General features: G+C 39.5%; 1 protein-coding gene across 7 annotated transcripts in view; it reads left to right on the forward strand.

Moving 5' to 3' along the window:
* Positions 1–19391, forward strand: part of LOC103134342 (FERM, RhoGEF and pleckstrin domain-containing protein 1) — a 60105-nt gene that overhangs the window by 28065 nt on the left and 12649 nt on the right. For 4 of the 7 annotated variants that reach the window (XM_016668684.1, XM_007546551.2, XM_016668683.1 and 1 more), the window contains 11 exons: positions 7594–7698; positions 7786–7828; positions 7950–8028; positions 10343–10440; positions 10833–10947; positions 12581–12728; positions 12846–12941; positions 13018–13181; positions 13294–13362; positions 13451–13544; positions 15429–16530. In XM_016668684.1, the coding sequence (XP_016524170.1) occupies positions 7594–7698; positions 7786–7828; positions 7950–8028; positions 10343–10440; positions 10833–10947; positions 12581–12728; positions 12846–12941; positions 13018–13181; positions 13294–13362; positions 13451–13544; positions 15429–16530 (2113 nt within the window). The remainder of the gene's footprint in view (positions 1–7593; positions 7699–7785; positions 7829–7949; positions 8029–10342; positions 10441–10832; positions 10948–12580; positions 12729–12845; positions 12942–13017; positions 13182–13293; positions 13363–13450; positions 13545–15428; positions 16531–19391) is intronic. The other 3 variants (XM_016668686.1, XM_007546553.2, XM_016668685.1) reach the window with 2 other exon arrangements.

A 19391-nucleotide genomic window follows, 5' to 3' on the forward strand; every position in this document is an offset into this window, starting at 1 on the left:
CAAAATAAAGACGACTAAAAACCTTTTAGTCTCATTGAGGAGTTTAAACATGAAGTCATATGACGTGCAAAACCTGCAAAATGAGGTTCATAACATTTTGAGTGTTTTCTGTGGTTCAGTTGGGTGTTGAGAGTGCAAGAGAGCTAACAGCTAACAGGAAGGCTGAACAAAGTTAAGCAAAGTTGTTCTTTTAAACCTTTAAGTTGTCAATCTCTTGTATGCACTGTAGTGAATTCAGAAATCTTAGCAGCTTTGTGAAAATATCAGTGAAGATAAGAATCCACATTATCAAGGAAGTCAACTCAGAGACTTGCCTAGCACTAGCCACACTTGGAAAACACTGGAAAAAATTACGTAATTTGTATTGTATTTCTTAAAGGAAAAAAATCACGAGCTAAGTGTCTCATGCTGAAATGTTCATAATTTTACATCATCTGCTATGAATATCTTTGAGTTTGGAAATGTATCGAATTTTGAAGTCTGTTTCTGATTAGATTTTTACTCGGCATTTTTTATTCGACTAAATATCTTGAGTGTCAACTTTAACAAAGGCTTTTTTTTTTTTCCTCTGTTCTCCTCTTTGTTCCTTCCTCTGACTCAAACCGTCTGATCTAAAGCACAGCTGAAAACCGCCTGCTGGGATGTGACAAATTCTTGATCTTTTACACTATAACTGCACCAGCGGGTGCTACAGGGGCAGCATAGCTGGATTATTGGAAAAGAACACTCTGTCTGTAAAAAGTGAGTTATTTGATTTAGGTTTTTTCTGGCTTTCCATGACAAAATATGTCACACCATCCATATGTCTGACCATTCATCCAACTAATTATATATTCATTCATTAATCATTTAAGTTTACATTCGTTCAACTTTCCTTTTTTTTCATGTTCCATGTTTGACCACTTCATTTGCCATAATTTTTTTTTTTGAACTTTGTATAATTTATTCTTTAAAAATTGAGCTTAGGAAGAATGAGAACACTGGGAATCTGAGTCAGAATTATAACATGAAAATTGGGTAGGAACTCTGAATGAACCCCTCCCCCCCATTTGCTCTCACTGTCAACTTCAGCTGATCCCACTGCACCACAACCAAAATATTAAAGGGGACTTGACTCCCTTTGTTCTTTCATTTCATGTGGAAGCCTAAAGGCATTGGCAGTCTCTTTGCCACCCATGGTACCCTCCCCCAGCCCAAAATGCAAAACCCGCAGTTGAAGTTTTGGATAGAACCGCCAGTTGTTGGGTTATTCCGGGTGAAGTGGAGCATGCTAACAATTCCTGGAGGGCAGCAGTTTAGGGAGAGCACAGCTACTTTACACCTGACCTTTATAGTCGCATTTTTGTCTTGACTGGAGCTTACTAACAAGCGTTGGGACGTAGAGGGGGAGATCTTTTTTTTTTTTTTTTTTTTGGGGGGAGGGGGGAGGTTTACCCTGAAGTAGAAAGCAGGCGTGCGCAGACATTGCTGTCATCTTCATTTAGCCATCTTCTGTCAGCCTGAGCAAGCAGAGGTCAGTGTAGCGATGCAGACACATGTAAACGGTAGTACAGTCTGGGTTCAAACATAATTGGGCCAGACAGACGCTTCCCTCATGCCTGCTGACTCGCACCGCATCATCTCTTCCTGGAACTTACTGATCCAATGAAAACATGTGACTATTACGCTTTTACAGATGAAGGTAATAAAAATGGAGATTGCTGACATTTTGTTGCCATTGCAGACACGGTACGAAATGTCAGCTGCAGGGCACAATGTTTTCTTAAAAATGTAACCTTTCTGCTGAAACGAAGGCTCCAAGACATGCACGCTCTTGGTCACAGATTGTTTTCATGATGATTGAACTATATCCCTACAGTTCCAGTCGGCGATACATTCATCTCAAAGATCACATTAATTTTGGGCTATTGATGCTGCGTTTGAACTGGATGTTTTCCAGGGTAAAATGATAAAACAAAAAACGGCTTTATAAATTTAAACAACAAAAAACAAACGTGGCTTGAATTTGTTGTAGATTGTATCTAATCCTGATAGGTTAAAAGTTTACAAAAAAGCAAAACTAATGAGAAGAACCAATTTCTCCATGAAATTAACAGTAATAATTTCCTGTATATGTAGACAATAATGTAAAGAACTGTAACAGGAATAACATTGAGATAAATTCCCAAAAGGATTTATTGGTTTTAGAACTTATATAGTGACAAAGGAAATATAGGAACTATTAATTTTTAAAAGTAACTTTTTTTGACAAGAAACCCATTTATAATTTCAGCAAAAAGAGATTTTGTTTAGTGAGTTGCCAATGATGAACAACTGCAAACTTTTGACCTTCTGTGTTACCATTATTTGGGCTTTTTCTGAGTCTAAATTCTTTAATTTATGGGATTAGTTTGTTTCATAATTTACATCAAGACTTTTACTGGTGGAGAGTTTCAAATCACTACACATGAAAGGTTCTTTAAAGTCAGATTAAATTAAATTACCTCTGTTTTGTCTTTTGTAGCTCCGGTGACCTAAATTAACTGGAATTGCTGCTCAGCTGCACAAACGCCAGGCCTCATGGGTGTGCCTCAGTGCTCAGCCCAAAAACAGAATGTCCCTTTAATTTAAAATATGTGGAAATACCAAAGCAGAGGAGTGAAAAATAAATTTTCACACTGAAGGTTAAGTACTAAATGAACCAAAGTAAAACTGAAGCCATGCTTAGTAATTAAACTACTATAAAACCTTATCATAAAAAGAAATTTGAGCAAATTATCGTTAAAAAACATCTAATCATTTATTGCCAAACTGGTGTAGAATAAAAGCTGGAAGACATTAACCCTTTGCAGATGTTACATCTGAAATCCCTTGTAGTTTACATGCAAATATATACAGGTACATCTGAAAAATATGAATGTTGTGAGAAAGTTCAATATTTTTGTCACTAATGTCAGAAAGTGAAACTCACATAGATTCAATGCACATAGTGAAATATGTCAAGCCTTTTTTTCTATCTTTGATGATTATGACTTATAGACAATAAATACCCAAAATTCAGAATACTGTGAAAAAGTTAAATATTGGAAACCCATGGTGTCACACCCTAATCAGCAAAGTAACTCAAAAGCCTGCAGAGGTTTCCTGAGCATCTAAATGGTCATATTCTAGGTCAGGAGGCTACATAATCATGGGGAAGGCTGCTGACTTGACAGATGCCCAGAGGACATTTATTGACACCATGGGTAAAATTATAGAGCACTTCATGTTTTCCCTCTGCTGATGATGTGTACGGGGATGCTGATTTCATATTCCAGCAGGATTTGTCACCTGCCCACAAAGCAAAAGGTACCAAAGTTGCTTCAGTGACCATTATGTTGTTGTGTTAATTGGTCAGCAGCCTGGCCTTTCCAGAGTCCCATAGAGAATCTATGGAGTATTATTAAGAGGAAGATGAAATACGTCAGACCCATTAATGCAGATAACCTGAAGGATGCTGTTAAAGCAGTTTGGACTTCCATTACTCCAGAAGAACCATGGGCTGATCACCTCCATGCCACAACGCATCAATGCAGTGAATCCTGGAAAAGGCGCTACCACCAAGTATTTTGTGCATAGAAATGAAAATGTTTCAGAAACCTGATATTTTTGTTTAGAATGTCTTTTTTTATTGATCTAATGTAATCTTATAATTCTGAGACACGGAATTTTGGTCTCGTCTATGAGCCATAATCATTAAGATTACAAGAAATAAAGATTTGAAATATTTCACTCTATGTGTAATGAATCTATATAATTTGATTTTGTGTTCTTGGACAAATTTTGCTAGGTTGAAAATGCTTATTTTCTCATTTGTGGATAATGATTCTCGTGCTTTGTGGAGAATTATTCTTTCTCCATTTAGGTCCTTGATGTATGAGGCTGAAGAAGAGTCACTGAGTTGAATTTATGTATTCCATTTATTAAGACTAAAATGCAGCGCTGGTCCATTTTTCATGCTATCCTTACGGACTAACAAAGCAAAATGACACCGAACAATAGTTTCCAATTCCTTTTGTTGGCCTCTGTCTAAGCAACGCTCTAAAGAGGGCGTTCCCAAGCGTGTCAATTCCTTCAACTTTAGCTTTGCACGCATGTGCTCTATCTGTGTGCGTGGGCCTTCCCAACTTAGCTCCTTGAGAATAGTAGCAATTAGCAACACCTGGTGGAACAACGCAGCTGCTGAGCTTAAGACATGAACTACTTTTCAGCGCTCATAAGTACGGTTGTAAACAGCATCATGGAGCAGCATTGTTGTGAAGATGTGCCGAAGAGTGAGTGTCGGAAAGAGCAGGAGCTTCTTAAAGAGACGGAGTCCAATTTAAAGGCAATTGAAAAGCAAAGTCAAATCTCTTTTAAGTTATGTTTGATTTATACAGCAGCTTCATGACAACTGAAGGTAACAGAGTTGCTGAATTGTGCCATAAAACGGCACTATGTAGCTGGAAAATATGTTACACCGCCCCCTTAAGATGTATTGACGGTGCGTTTATTCTTGCTGGATAAGCAACAACGCACACATCACTCTTAGGGACTGGTGCGTCATTAACAATGTTTTTGTGTTGTCCTTTCCGGTGACATGACTCCTGCATGCAAAAAGCTGCATTTAATCAAGTGCTGGTCAGCTTTAATCAGCCTCTGCCCAACCTGTCTCTGCACAGAGTGTGGCCTCTTTATCAACAATGGCACAATTACATGGCTGGGCACAAGAGCCTCAAAGAGAGGCTGATGGCTTTTCTATGCTAGGTTTAACTGCAATGAATGAAAGAAACATTGAATTCATTCTGGCTATGTTTTGCCTTTTACACACGGCATTCTCTCAGGACATTAAATAAAGCGTGTATCTATGTATGTTTGGACTGGTGACCTCTTTCTCTACCATCACCCTCTCTGGTTCTGTCACCATATGCAAACAGCTGGCTCTCAGTAGTAGAAAACTCCCTGTGCAAGCTGGGAAAAAGTGGTAGATTGTCTCGTTTGGGGGAAGGTTTTCCATTTACATGAGGATATGTAATCACTTTGACTAAGCTGACAGAGCTTAAGTTTTTATTCTTTACGCATTTGGAGGAACACAGGCAGCGTCATTTAAATTTAAAATTCGACAACTCCCTTTAGCTGCACCAGAGACATTCGTGTCCTAGCATGCACCTCAACATGTCCCTGTCCTTTCATGTAAGAGCGCCTTTCTTGAAACGTATTAAGGCAGCGCTCTGAATCGGTATCAAGCCAGGAGGGGCTCCTACTACAAACACTCACATTCTGTAGCTGAGATATGCTGTGCGCTGGTGCAGACCAGTCACGAGGAAGCAGCCAGGCAGACGTGTTCCTGTTGTGTGTGTGCCTGTGAGTCAAGCCATGTCTGAGTGTCTGTAACAGAAATCTGTTGGGAAAAATCCCTGACACCAATGTGACCCCATGTGGGAATGTTTCTCAGTTTGATTGAGGTACATTTTTGAGGTTTGTGTGTTTCTCGCAGTGCCCAAAAGTGTGCAGTTAAGTTCGTGTGGTGTTTGAGGGAAGACTGAGGTGGTCAGGGGAACTTTTTATCCCACCCCGATATGATTTCCACCTCAAAGGCTGCTAGGCCGTCAGCAGCAGCAGCAGCAGCAGCGACACTGAAAATCCAGATCAAAGACGAGGTTCAACCCAGCCCCTTTGGCTGCAACATGCATGATGGAAACTTAGTCGTGGCAGGCTCTTTGAACACTAGCATGGAAGCAGGAAGGCCAAAAGAGACATTTGTGACACAGAAAGTGACACATTATTAACAGAAAATTGGTATATAATGATCAACTAATAGGGCATTGTAAGTATTTCACACCCATTTTGTGTTTCTAAAATGGTGTGTTACAGCCACAAACATTTTGAGGATTTTTAAAGATTTTGTTTAAGGATTTTATGCAGTAGAACAAGGATAGACAAGATTATGCACAAGGTAGTGAAATGGTAGATGGTTCTGAAAAGTTTATTGGGCATTTTTCTTCAACGCAACTTCATTGAAAACCATCTGTCAATGCAGTTTATTCTGCAGCTCTTTTGCAGCATGTCTCTACCAGCTTCACCCTTTTTAGACTGTACTATTTCTGCCCATTCAAAAAAAAAATAATAATAATAAAAAAAATAAGTCAGACTCATTAAGTCTCACCACAAGTTCTGTGTTGGATTTAAATCTGAGCTTTTACTAGGCCAGTTTAACACATTATTCTGATTTAATATAAATCATTCCATCATGTCTGGACTTTTGCTAGAAGATGAGCTTCAATCCCAGTCTCAAGTCTTTAGCAACCTTCATCTAGCCTACTATCATTCTGACCAGTTTCCCATCCCCTTCCTGAAGAGAAGCATGCCCACAACATAATACTGCATCCACCATGTTTCACAGGGCTTTTCCATCGATGCAGTTTGGAGCCCATTCCAGTTCTTGAGCATGATTTTGAACCAGTGTCACATGTTTGCTCAAGAACGAGATTCCCCAGTGTCTAGTTTGGTTCTAGTTGGGCATTGTGGAATACCTGGTGTTTCAGTGCAAACCTGAGACATCCCATTGTGCGCCAGTCAAACTGCACACAAAGAAATAACGAGCACGGCAGCAAACACAAATAAACCTTTTCCGCATCAGCTGGACAGCTTGGATTCTCTTTTGCTGCACATAAAGGAACCTCTGTAATACACCCAGGGCATCAAGGTCTGTTTTGCTATTACGCTCTTCTTCTGTTGTTCTTCCGAGTTGTCTGACGCCACCTGTTGATTATGCGTGTTTGGTTCCCAAAATATATGGAAACGGCAGTTGGTTCTCATGGGGGGAAAAAAAAAAATCAGCATTCAGAGGCATATGAGCTGAACCAATCGTAGAACAAGAGTTCTTTCTGTGGAAACCCACTAAATGGGAATGGGGATACATAGTGCAATCCTTCCATCACATTTTCCAAGTACACCAACTTGTTCAGTTTTGTTTTCATTTGATCTGAGAGCCTTACTATGTATATATACCTTACATGGCTTATGTTGAAGTGCAAACAGGGCTTCTTATGGAGTTATTAGAAAAATCAAAAAGTTATTTTTCCTTGTCATTCCTCCATAAAGGCTACATTTGTAGAGTGCACACCTAATAGTCTCCTGTGCTGTGAATCTCTGCAGCTTCTCCAGATTTACCATTGGCCTTTTGGCTGCTGGCTCATTGCTGTCCTTGCTTGCCTCGTCAGCTTAGGGGTACAACCATATCTTAGTGGATGTGTTTTTGTTTTGTAAGGGGTTTTGTTTCAAATATTGAATTAAGCACAGCTTGGAATATTGTTTCATAACACAATAATTGTAGCTTTTTCAAATGTTTGTCCCTTATCTTCTGTAGTTTCTTGGTCTTCCTGATGCTGTCTGTTTGCTAATGTTCTCCAACAAAACTATGTGACTGTTTAGCATCAAGGCATATTGATTCATTTTGTCGTCAAGAAACAATGTGATGTATTTAAGCTTATAAAATGCATTAAATGTGTCTAGGCAGAATACTGAAAGTGGGAAAAAAAATGCTTGCCTTTTCTGCTTTGTGTTTAGTGTTGTCCTTCATGATTTTGTCCACAGCAAAAAGCGTCGGGCAAGGTGCTATTTGACCTGGTGTGCTCCCACATGAATCTGATTGAAGGCGACTACTTTGGCCTGGAGTTTCAAAACCACAAAAGCATGATGGTAAATAAATACAGCCTCATCTCAAAATTGCTCACATTATTTGTTCAACAACTCGTACTTGAACAAGCCTCTGCTGTTCTTTCACAGGTTTGGTTGGACCACATCAAACCAATTATTAAGCAGCTTCGACGTAAGTGTTTCAGTATGCTGTTTAGCCTTGTCCTTCCTGGAGCTTGTAAGAGAGTAACTGCTCTGCATAATCTCCTTTTAAAATGCAAATGTTCTTTTATTAATGAACCTGTTCCACGCAGGACCGAAAAACACAACCCTGAGGTTCAGTGTGAAGTTTTTCCCCCCTGACCATGCGCAGCTGCTGGAGGAGCTGACGAGGTGAGCGGATCCTCTTTACTCCCGTTATCTAGGAGATGCGTTTGTCTTCTTCTTGGCACAGAGACGTACGTTTGTATACATGTCAGTGTGAAAGGCCTCTGTTGTAACTGAGGCATACATGAAACATGGGCCCTGACTTCATGATGATTTATTCCCCCTTCAGGTTATAGGATTCAAATGTCATGGCTGCTATCTCGCTGGTTTAGCCCTCTGGAGATTAGCGATGTAGAGCTAATGATTTTCTGGTTTGTGTTCTGTAGATACGGATGTGCTGCATGTTTTTAGGAGAGCACAGAGAAAAAAACTGACATTCAACTGATGAAAGCTTAGACAATCGCTTGATTGTTCGTATGAGAAAGATATTAGAAAGCTGTTTCTACTTACTATTTTTTCATCAATATATGATATGTTACTATTATTTGGAGCGTTTGGTGTCTAGTTTGTTTCAAACATACACATTCAGTGGTTTTAATCTTAGACTTTTTTTGTTGCTTGATTTGTTATTCTGTTTCAGAGTTAACTGAGTATTGCAGTTCAATAATCTTAACTCAAAAATTGTTTCAACCCTTTGTAATATTAAAACAACATATTTCAACATGTCGAAAGAACAGCTAAAATCTGCAAATACGTGAGACCCCCACTAAAAAAGCTTGTAATGGCCTACTTTAGTTGTACTATTATTAGTTCTTTTGCGAACTCTTGCCAATAGCATGTCAAGTAGCATTGTGCCTAGATATTTTAGCTTTCCAAACTGAATTTAATTTCTGATATTTTAGTCATGCTCTACAAAAAACTTCACAAATAGTCTAATTTTCAGTAAATAATTTGGAGTGAAGTTTCAGAAAAATTTGTAACTAGGCGAATTCTGTACAGCGACTAGGCAGGAGTTCGCTGTGATTCTAGGGCAAACCTGCTCATTTCCATGAATATTGCTTCCTTTTCTCCTTCAATAAGATCTCAATATTTGGGATCTGATTGAGATTAAATCCATTCTGAAAAGATCAGTGGTGCACATGCTGATTAGTTTGTCAAGTTTTAACTACCTTGGTTGCTGGCCTGCTTTTTATTTCCTGACAGAAATGGTAACAATGAGGCTTTTGCTGATGTTTGTTCCAAAACATTGCTACTTTAAGACATTATCTGAAACTGTGGTTCCCCTTCCCAGTCAATAATCTTGAAAGCCCTTGAAGGTTCTGTCTAATTTGTTGCACCAACAAATTAGACAGAACTGTATTAATCCTTTAATCTTGTGACTTCCGCTTTCGTAACATTGGGCAGGAAGGATACCCACAGCAACACACTTTAGCTCTTTAGCAGAACTGAAATCTAGTCCCTCCAGAAAATTCTGGGCCTGCTGTTTGTGTTGAAGAATATTTTTTTTTCTGTCATAAGTCATGCCTCATGACCACAGAAGATCAAAGGAAGACTGACCAGTAAAGAAAAGTTTTAGTTTTTTACATAGCAAACAGATTTTGAGCAAAATACAGTTGTCAGTTTAAAATATCCAGTTGCCTTTACAATGCTGTGATAATGGACCAGAATTGATTGTGCAGAAACTTGTTACAGTTCAGTTTCAGAGCCCTGTTTAACAACATCAGCATCAATAAAACACACTGTAAATTTTGTTACTATGCCTGATATTGTTTATTTGCATTATATCTCTAAAAATATTTGTTATATATGCTTTTTTCAGGTGTCAAATGTACTTAATTTTGCATCTACATGATGGCAAAAACACTGTTAATTTTTATTTTTTTTAAATCTTATTTTAAGAAGTGATAGACAAACTCTGGCAACAAAGGGTTTAAATGCACCCAATACAGTTCATACGAGATATTTTTGATTATTAGTTCAATTGTAATCCCATTACAAGACATGGAGGAGACAGTTGTATACGTTAAGCCAGTATTTGGTGATTTTTGTTTTTTTTATTTATTGATTACCGGTACTATATAGTCTGTTTTTAGTTTTATTACTTTTGCATTCGTGCATCAATTCAAAACTACAACCCAACAAACAACTTAATTTACTTAGACAGCACAAACTAAATTCACCTTCGTATGTTTTTGTAACAATGAAAAAGTTTTAGTACATTTTTTTTCTTTGCCTATAATACAAAGCAACAAACGAGTGGGAGTGCAACTCTATGATCCATGTGACCTGAGAAAACACTTTGTCTCTTTGAACAGTTTTACTTTTCTTTTTTCTACTGATAAATTCCTAAAGTGCCAAATTCAATCTTGTGTTCATATTTACCCTCAATCACATCGGCAGACTTGTTAAAGTGATTTTTTTGTGTGTGTTTTGTGCCTAGGTACCTGTTTGCCCTCCAGATCAAGCAGGATCTCTCCAGTGGACGCATGACGTGCAACGACACCAGCGCGGCTCTGATGGTCTCCCACATCATCCAGTGTGAGGCTCACAGGGGCCAAGTTTCATGCGCTCGGCTCAAGCCACCAAAGCAGTGATAGATCTGACAACTGTCTTTTATAGATACACTGTTGCTCTTTTCATCTTCAGCTTATCAGCAAACATTGTCATGCTGCACACGGCGCAGCATTTCAAATTGATTAACTTTGTGTTGCCATGGAGACCCCTCAGTCTAATGTCTGAATGTAATCTTGCAGAGCTGCAGCAGAGCAACGACTCATTTCCATTTGCCGGTCATATCTGGACCTCTTTCTTTAGCCTGTTGCGATCGAAGCGCGTTTGCGCGTTTCTCCCCTTGCGGCGTCAACTCTAAAGCTGAATTCTTTATTTTTTGTCCTTTTTTTCTTTTTTCTTTTTTCTCCCTTCGGTTTCAGCTGAGATTGGGGACTTTGACGAGAGCCACTGCCGCTCACACCTGCTAAACAACAACTACATTCCAGATCAGATGCCCCTGATCGACAAAATCATGGAGTTTCACTCAAAGCATATGTGAGTGTGTGATCTTTAAACCACGGTTAAAATAATAACACAAGGTCAGTGGGTGAACAGACATTTTTCTCCTCAGCTGTGAACAGGAAATGTTGTTGCAGGCTTTGTTATTGTCCCACTGGGCTGTTTTATTACTCAAGTGACACATTCAGGAAAGCAGCCACTGAATGAATGGGTTATTTCTCAGAGTGCTACACACAGCACTTTAACATACAGTATATAATCTTACATTGGCCAGGTTTTTATAACTTGTTTTACAGCTTAATGTAAGTCTTTTGGGCTTTGTGTCTTCCAGATTTGCACATTTAGAGACTTTGTTGGCCCTCTTCTGTGCAAAACAGCTCAAGTGCAGTCAGATTTCACGGAGAGCATATGTGGATGATTTTCAAGTTTTGACTCTAATGCATGGATATACTTTGATGTATACCAGCTCATTGCAGATTTGGCAGTCTTTAAACTGCAGAAGATTTTATCACGTTTTCCTCTCCACAACTTTGACCAGCTTCTCTTTCCCTGATGAAGTAAAACATGAAGCAAAAGGAGATTATAAGCTTCTTTTAGATCACCAAGTGACACACACACACACACGCACACACACACGCACACACACCCACACACACACACGCACACACACGCAAACAGACAGCTGTCTTTAGTTGGGTTAGTGGGATGAAACCCAGTTTTTTACTCTATTTAGAGATGACTGATGCAGAAGTTTGAGAGAAGTGAATCTGAACTTGGCTTTTTTTTTTTTTTGTTGGACTACTTTTTCATTCTATCTAGTTTAAAGCCGTTGGGAGTACATTACTGGAACCCTTCCAGATCTCCTCACACCATCCAGCCACTCCATCAAGTATTTCTCATAACTTATTTAAGAAGAAGCTTTGCCAACACCTCAGTGGCTCTACGTCACAGTGGGCCATGAGCACTCAGCGGTCTGCCGCTGCAGCTTCAGACAAGCTTCACTGCTCTCTGAAGCTGCAGCTTCTGAGAGCCGGTTTTTACCACAGCTGATAACGATATCTGTGGCTCCTCTGGCCAGGTGCCATGTTGAGTTGAATCCCTTGTTAAGTGGCACACAGAAAACAGGAAGGCTTATCTACGAATGAGAATTAAGAAAGTTAGTTAAGGTTTGCTGCTCCTTCCACCAGCCACAATTTGTGCTTCAAAAACTCAACACTAGGAACTTGTATGACCTGTACGTATAGTGTAATGTACACACACTTTTAAGCCTAACGTTAGTCACACCCCTGATAGAGTTGGATTTAAAATTATTTTTATTTAACTAAGACATTTTTTCCTTATCGGAAAAGTTTCAATTATTTATTTTTTATTCGATAAAACAATGTAGAAGGAGTATTACTTGAAAAAGTTATTTATTTACAAAAAAAACAAAAAAAAAAAAACGTTATTGGTATTACAGCAACCAGACTGGTCTTATTGATGCAGTTCTAAATTATCTGATTCTGGTCACCTGCCTGTTTCCTTTTTGCATTTTCTTCTACAGTGTTTTTCAATACCTTTGTGACTGAAGTATTATGCTTTTGAATGAGCTTGACAGGTATCACCCTCCTTAGAAATACAGACGAAATGTTAGCAGCTGTAAATATTTACATGTATGTGTGTGTTGTAGAGGTCAGTCACCAGCAGAGTCAGATTTTCAGTTATTGGAGGTTGCTCGCAAGCTGGATTTTTACGGGATTCGGCTGCATCCTGCCAAGGATCGGGAAGGTTCGAAGTTAAATCTGGCTGTGGCGCACACCGGCGTTTTGGTCTTCCAGGTAGCTTCACACAGACATTAATGTGAACATCAATTTGCTGGTTGTGTTTCTTAGTTATTCTCACTTTGTCAAAAATAAAAAAGTTTTTAAAAGGCGTTTAATTTTTCACCACCTTAGACACACACGAGGATCAACGCCTTCAACTGGTCCAAAATACGCAAGTTGAGCTTCAAGCGAAAACGTTTCCTCATCAAGCTAAGGCCAGATCTAAATGTATGATGTTTCGTCATACTTGGAGAACACAAACTGCTTCAGAGTTGTGAATTATTTCTCAATGTTTTTTTTTCAGAGCTCCTATCAGGACACGCTGGAGTTTTTGATGGCCAGCAGGGATTGCTGTAAAGTCTTCTGGAAGATCTGTGTGGAATATCATGCCTTCTTCCGCCTCTTTGAGGAACCTAAACCCAAACCCAAGCCTATGCTCTTCACACGAGGATCTTCCTTCAGATTTAGGTGGAGTTTTTTTTTTGTCTTCGTCAGGACTGCAAGCATTTAGCTTTCCTAATAGTCTACTACCGCCCTTGTATCGACACTCATTATTATTTCTCATGTGCTAATGCTGCAGCGGTCGCACACAGAAGCAGGTGATTGATTATGTGAGGGAATCAGAGTTCAAGAAGATCCCATTTGAAAGGTAGAGTCGAGACACACGCTGGACATTCCGAGTTCAAGTAAAGACTTTCACGATGTAAAACACTGACCTACATCATCCCATCTGCCAGGAAACACAGCCGGGTCCGATACAGCAGTCGAGTTCAACACAACAGTCGCCTGTCGCCGCTGCCTTCTCCTCGCCACCATGAAGTGCCATCAGAAGTCAGTCTTTCTATGCATAAGAAATGTACTCAGAAGATTATTTGTTGCTTTATATAGATATGCCTGTGTTATTCCTCTTTAGTTATTCATGAACTTTGTCTATGAACTTATAAACTTACTTTTTTGCTTGGTTTGAAGTAAATATTAACCAAAAGCCCCAGTGATCCATAGTTGGGTTGGATGAATTCATTGTTCTCTGCCTGACTGTCTGTTGTTTAACATAAATAAATAGAAGTGGAAGCTGCTGAATACTATTTTGCAACACTTTTCACACACTTTTCTTTTTCCACATTTTGTCATGTTTTTGTCAACCAAAAGCTTCTGTAAATTTCAAAGGGGTTTTATGTGATGGTTCAACACAAAGCAGTGCATAACTGTGAAGCAGAATGAAATGGTGCATCATTTTAGGAATATTAAATGAATAAAAAGGGAGGCTTCCCCATTTTCCTCTAATACGCCCAAGTCAAATCCAGTTGCACCCTGAATCCGCCGATACATAATCTAATGTTATTATGAAATAGTGTTAAAATACTGAAATTCCAGCTCAATACTGAGATAACTATGCAATATTTAAGGTGATTGTTGATAGATAATGAAAACAATGACAATGGTTTTATTACATTCTGATTAAAGATGGAACCTATCTAACAATGTAAACATAGTTATTTTATCTTTATACATTTTGTTTCCATTAAATTATAGAAAAATTATCAGCCATTTAGAAAACAATAAAAAAGATTGATTCGTGTTGAAAAATGGAAAATAAAGTAAGCAGTTATGTTTTTCCTCCTTGGCGTGATTTCTGTGAAACTTTTACTTTGTAATTATCAAACTGGTAGGTTGCCGTGGTTTCAGTTTAGTTTTTGTTTTTGTTTTTTGCCAGTTTTTGTCAGAATCAGTCGGGGTAAACAGAATCAGGACCCTGTCTGTTTTGTTTCATCTTGACACATCTTTTCTTCAAATACAATTGTTAGCTTGCTAAGTTAACATTGTTTATTAACATCAAAATGTGGAAGATGTTTGACTTTTTTTCCCAAATACTCAATCTTACACATTTATCTAGCCCCTCAGTGCAGTTCTACTGAACAGAAAAGCAGTGGTGCAACTGGTACTTTAATAATTTAGCATAACATCTGCTCTGCACCATGTTCAAACTTCGCTGTTGTGGAAGTAGAAGTGTTATTGACATTTTTAAATGCCACATAAACATCTGAGTGTTCAGGTCGGCTTTGCGGACACGTGCCTGTTGCACAGCTTACATACCGACTTATCGACATCTTTTCCTCTTCATCTGTTGCACAAGAAAAATACCGCCTTACGATAACTTTACTTTCATCTTTTTTAACAAAAAAGGTAGCTAAGGCTCTTATGGGTGCACTCACTATATCAAGGCAGTTTTTCCTCGACTCTGAAGGTAACAGAGTTGAGCGTCTGAGTCTGCTGTGGAAAATTGTGCATTAATTTGGGGAAATGGGAACAACTCAGTAAATGTCAACAAACTAATTATCTTTGATATTGCTTTTTGTATGAAACTCCAGTTGACAATCTGCCAAGACTCAAAAAAGTGACAGTTTGCACCACTTTGTGCTGGTCTATGACATTAAACCATAATCGCACCAGTCTGCTTGTTACCATAAATGTTCACTGGTCGTGTTTATTTTTGCGTCTTTATTTCCTCTCAATATCATAACATATCATTGTGACTAATGCTAAATTAGCAACAGCAATTTTTTATTTGATCACTTAAATGTACATGCAATGTATTTAGTCATGCAATTGAACTAACAGGATATTTTCAGGCAAGGAAGAATTGGACTTAAAATCCCCAGTTGTTATTAATGACATAATTTCTGAAACTCTTTTCTTTTTTTCCAACTCTCTCAGAGTGGTGTTCCCGAGGACTTGTCCTCTTCTTCTCCTCCTCGGCGTCACTGGAAGGAGTCGGTGCTCGTCAGTGCCGAAGACCCAGCGGCTTCACGGACTTCAAAGATGAGCCCGAACCATCAAAGAAACGGCCACGAAGACAGAAAGGAGTCCGTTTCCAAGCCTGAGGAATCAAGAGGGTCTACACGACAGATGTCCCCAGAACATCCGAGCCAAGGTCCAGCATCTTGGTTTGCAAAAGGCAGCAGCTCAGCCACGAGTTTTGTAGATAGTGAGTTGAACATGGGAAGGGAGCAGGCCAGCAGAACAAATCAAGGTTATGGTGAGGACTTCAATTTGCGTCGGGGTTCAGGTTCCCAGCAGGAGCATTTACTGGGCAAGACGCAGTACAGGGAATCTCCTTTGCTCAACATGAACCATGAGCCATATCGGTCTCTCACGCAGTCACGTCCAAAGTTTGACCTTAGTCCTGGTTACAGCACAGTGGGGGAAATCAGAGGCCATAACAGAGAGAGGCAGAGCAGCAGCCCCCTCCCAGGTCAACATACGTTTGGCTCAAGGAGTGTTGTCTCCAATCCTGCCAATAAACCCACCCACCGAGCTCCTTCTCTCACTCACGCTGAGCAGAATGGCTACACGCCCCCCCTGTTTAATGACACAAGATGCTCCCCCCACCCGAGCCGATCGCCTCGCTTACACAATCTCCAAAAAGTACATCACGCCTCGTGTGCAGACCCGCATCAGGGTGCGTCTCCACCAGGGCCAGATTCACGCCCGGTTATGTCTCGGGCCGAGCGCATGGCAGCTCTCGAGCGGCGCATGACGGCCAACGGCCTCACGGCACCGGGGAGGTTCCGGGCCGGAAAGAAACGGTTAGGACAGGTCGGAGTCAAACACGTGGAGGCCGTGCAAATGTGTGAGGGCTCCACCACCAGTGGGTCAGAGTCAAGCGAGTCTGAGGGAGAGGACAGAGGGAACTGCAGCAACAGTACGGTGGAGGCTAGCGCTCCTATACCGAGAAACAAATTCTCCTTTGGGAGCCTCCAGCTGGACGAGGAGGCAGAGGATGAGGATGGATGCCATAATTTTAGTGATGAGGAAGGTGAACAGATTTTCAACTGTTGACACATTAACAAGCCAGAGAAGGGAGTCTGAAGCTTGTCTCTGGGAATCCTTGTTGTGTAGGAAAGTTTTCTTCTGCATTTCAGAGATTCACTTGTTTCTGAATTATTTTAGGATACCAAAACAGACACTCACAGCTGCCTTGTTAGGTAGCCACACTGAGTAGTTACCTATTGAGCACCGCAGAAAATGTGGTCCTGATTATATCAAAGTGAAAGGCATATAAATGGCGAAAATGTTGACTTTTAAGAAAGTTGCAAAAAAACTGCCTTTTTAGTGCCTTTAAACCTCTGTCAGTAAGATATGTGTCTATTATTGTCTATAATCACATGGAATGTCTCCTTACGGTTTTCCATCAAGCACTGGCTATCGTGGCTTTTTTTTAGTGCCTTGCAAAAGGATTCATAACCGTTGAACTTTTTCACATTAATGTCAAAATCTTCTGAGATTTAATGCTGTGAACCAACATAAAGTAGTACAAAACTGTGAAGTGGAAGCCAAACAATGCAGAGTTCTCAATATTCTTTCACAGATACTATCTGAAAAAAGATACACATGCATTTGTATTCAGCCCCCACGTCCTCTGATACGCCTAGATAAAATCTAGTCTAACTAACTGCCTGTCAAAGTCACAAATTGATAAATGAATTGGTTCAATAAGAATAAATGTGAAAAGTATGGCAGATGTCTGTCTTCAAATTTGATGCAACCTCACAAGTCAACTAAATCCTAAATATTCTCTTTTTATTTGTAAAAATATCGGGAACCAGATGTCCTTTTCCTTCCGCTTCTAATTTACGTGCAGCTTTTTGTTGGTCCATCATCTAAAATTCAAATAAAATTAAGTTGGTGGTGTTGTCATTGCAAAATATACAGATTTAATAGGTTTAAACACTTTCGCAAGGCACTGTATTACTCTGTTTTTAGAACTTAAAATTCCCTCTGGTACGTCATCAGTTAAGACTGAATTGGCATTTATCTGTAGCTATCTAACAGGTCATCTTTCTGTCTCGGATACAGAATTCAATGACATCCTGCAAAAAATATCTACAGTTGATCTGTATTCAGCATTTGTTTACAGAGTCAGTTGTTCCTTACCAATCTGGAGCAAACTTTAAATAGTTTGAGTCCTGTCTTGTATTGAAATGTCAGCAATATGCTAAACATACCTCATAGCAACAAGTAAAATAGATGTAATGTGCATGTGACGAGCAGCTTCTTGATCAGGTTTTGGTGAATGTAAATGTGTGCTGTAAGATAATTTCTCATTGTCTTGCATGTTTATTATAATTTTCTTTTTTTTTTTTGCAATAGTCTAAGTAGAGTTTGCAAAAATGGCACTGCACTTTTTTGCACTTGTGTCTTTTTTCTCGTGGTTTTTAATTTGCAATAATCTCCATGTTACACATGTGTTGTTTTCCCTTTTTTGTGTCCACTGTTCACTGTCTGCATGAAGCTTTTTCTTTTTTCCTCTTCTGTGCATTTCTCTGCTGTGTGGAGGGGGAAGCACGGTTTTCATTCTGTGGGTTCCCTTTTCTGCAGTGACCTGATCACCTGACTCACCATTAGATTATTTTAAAGCAGGGAAACAAGAGCTTGGCAGTGTCTGTGTTTGTGTGAAAGACACTTTAAGGGCAACATTACCTCAAAGTATAAAGCCTCTGGGTTCATCCATCATAGCAGGCTGCTTTTAGTGGTGCTCCTTGATATTTTTAGCTCTGGCATAGACACAGATGGTGATTTTATGAGGTACACAAGTATGCAAAGTAGTGCGTAATGAAATGGAAGGAAAAGGGAGACATGGTTTTACATTTTCTTTGCAAAAGAAAATCAAGAATCAGTTGCTCTTACTCCGACACCCTCAATCGAATACTGTCATTTTCCTTCCACTTCACAACTATGCACACAATCAGTTGACTACGTGTTAGTCTGTTACATAAAATCCATTGACATATGTTAAGGTTTGTGGTTTTAACTTGACACAATCTGGGAAATATCAAGGGATATTAAAACCTTTGCAAAGCGCTGCAGGCTTGATTCGATTAGCTTCCTGCTTTTTATACCCGTAACTGATGCAGCATGAGTAAACAACCAGATCACTGCAGAACCAGGGACATTATGAGGAACACTAACCCATGTAACATTCATCTTTGCATGTCCCAGCTGTACGGGAAAGACTCTGTTTGTTTGTGTGCGTGTGTGTTTGTGTGTGTTTCCAACCACTGGTGTCCTTCAGGGTGTGTTCAAAGTCCAGGTCGGTGGCTTGATGCACACAATCCTGTTCTGTCCTACCTGCATGTCCTCTGCTGTATGTACTGTAATATACATGTTGCTCTATCTTTCACTCTGCTGTAATTTATCTGTTCATTTCCTGTGTGTGCAGCGTGTGATCGGAGGACGTGGCTGTAAATCTAGGCTATTAAAAGCAACCTAATAAACAATATATAAAGCATTTTTACGGCTCTCTGTCACATGGTGAAATTAGTCTTTAAACTGATTTGCATGTGCTTGTCTGTAATGTTTTCAGCTGCGGCTGTGAAAATATTACCCAAAACCGACAGAAATCAGGTCAAGATCAGTTTGTATTTATTTATTTATTTATTTTTGACAGATTTTTCATATTCTTTTCTGGTGCTTGATTGCCGTTGGTGTTTGTTTTTCGTAAAGTCTGGTGTCAGTAGTAGATATTAGATCCTTTTCATCCTCTAGTTTTTGCGAAATTGTTATTTCACACTCGTCTGTAGCATCGGTGCAGATGTTGTTTGTGTGAGTCATGTTATCGAGGTGGTAGTTCTTAAACTAGTTTGCGTTCTGTTTTATCCCTGCTGATGATGACACAGA

Source organism: Poecilia formosa, unplaced genomic scaffold, assembly GCF_000485575.1.
Source record: "Poecilia formosa unplaced genomic scaffold, Poecilia_formosa-5.1.2 Scaffold16, whole genome shotgun sequence".
NCBI classification, from domain to species: domain Eukaryota; kingdom Metazoa; phylum Chordata; class Actinopteri; order Cyprinodontiformes; family Poeciliidae; genus Poecilia; species Poecilia formosa.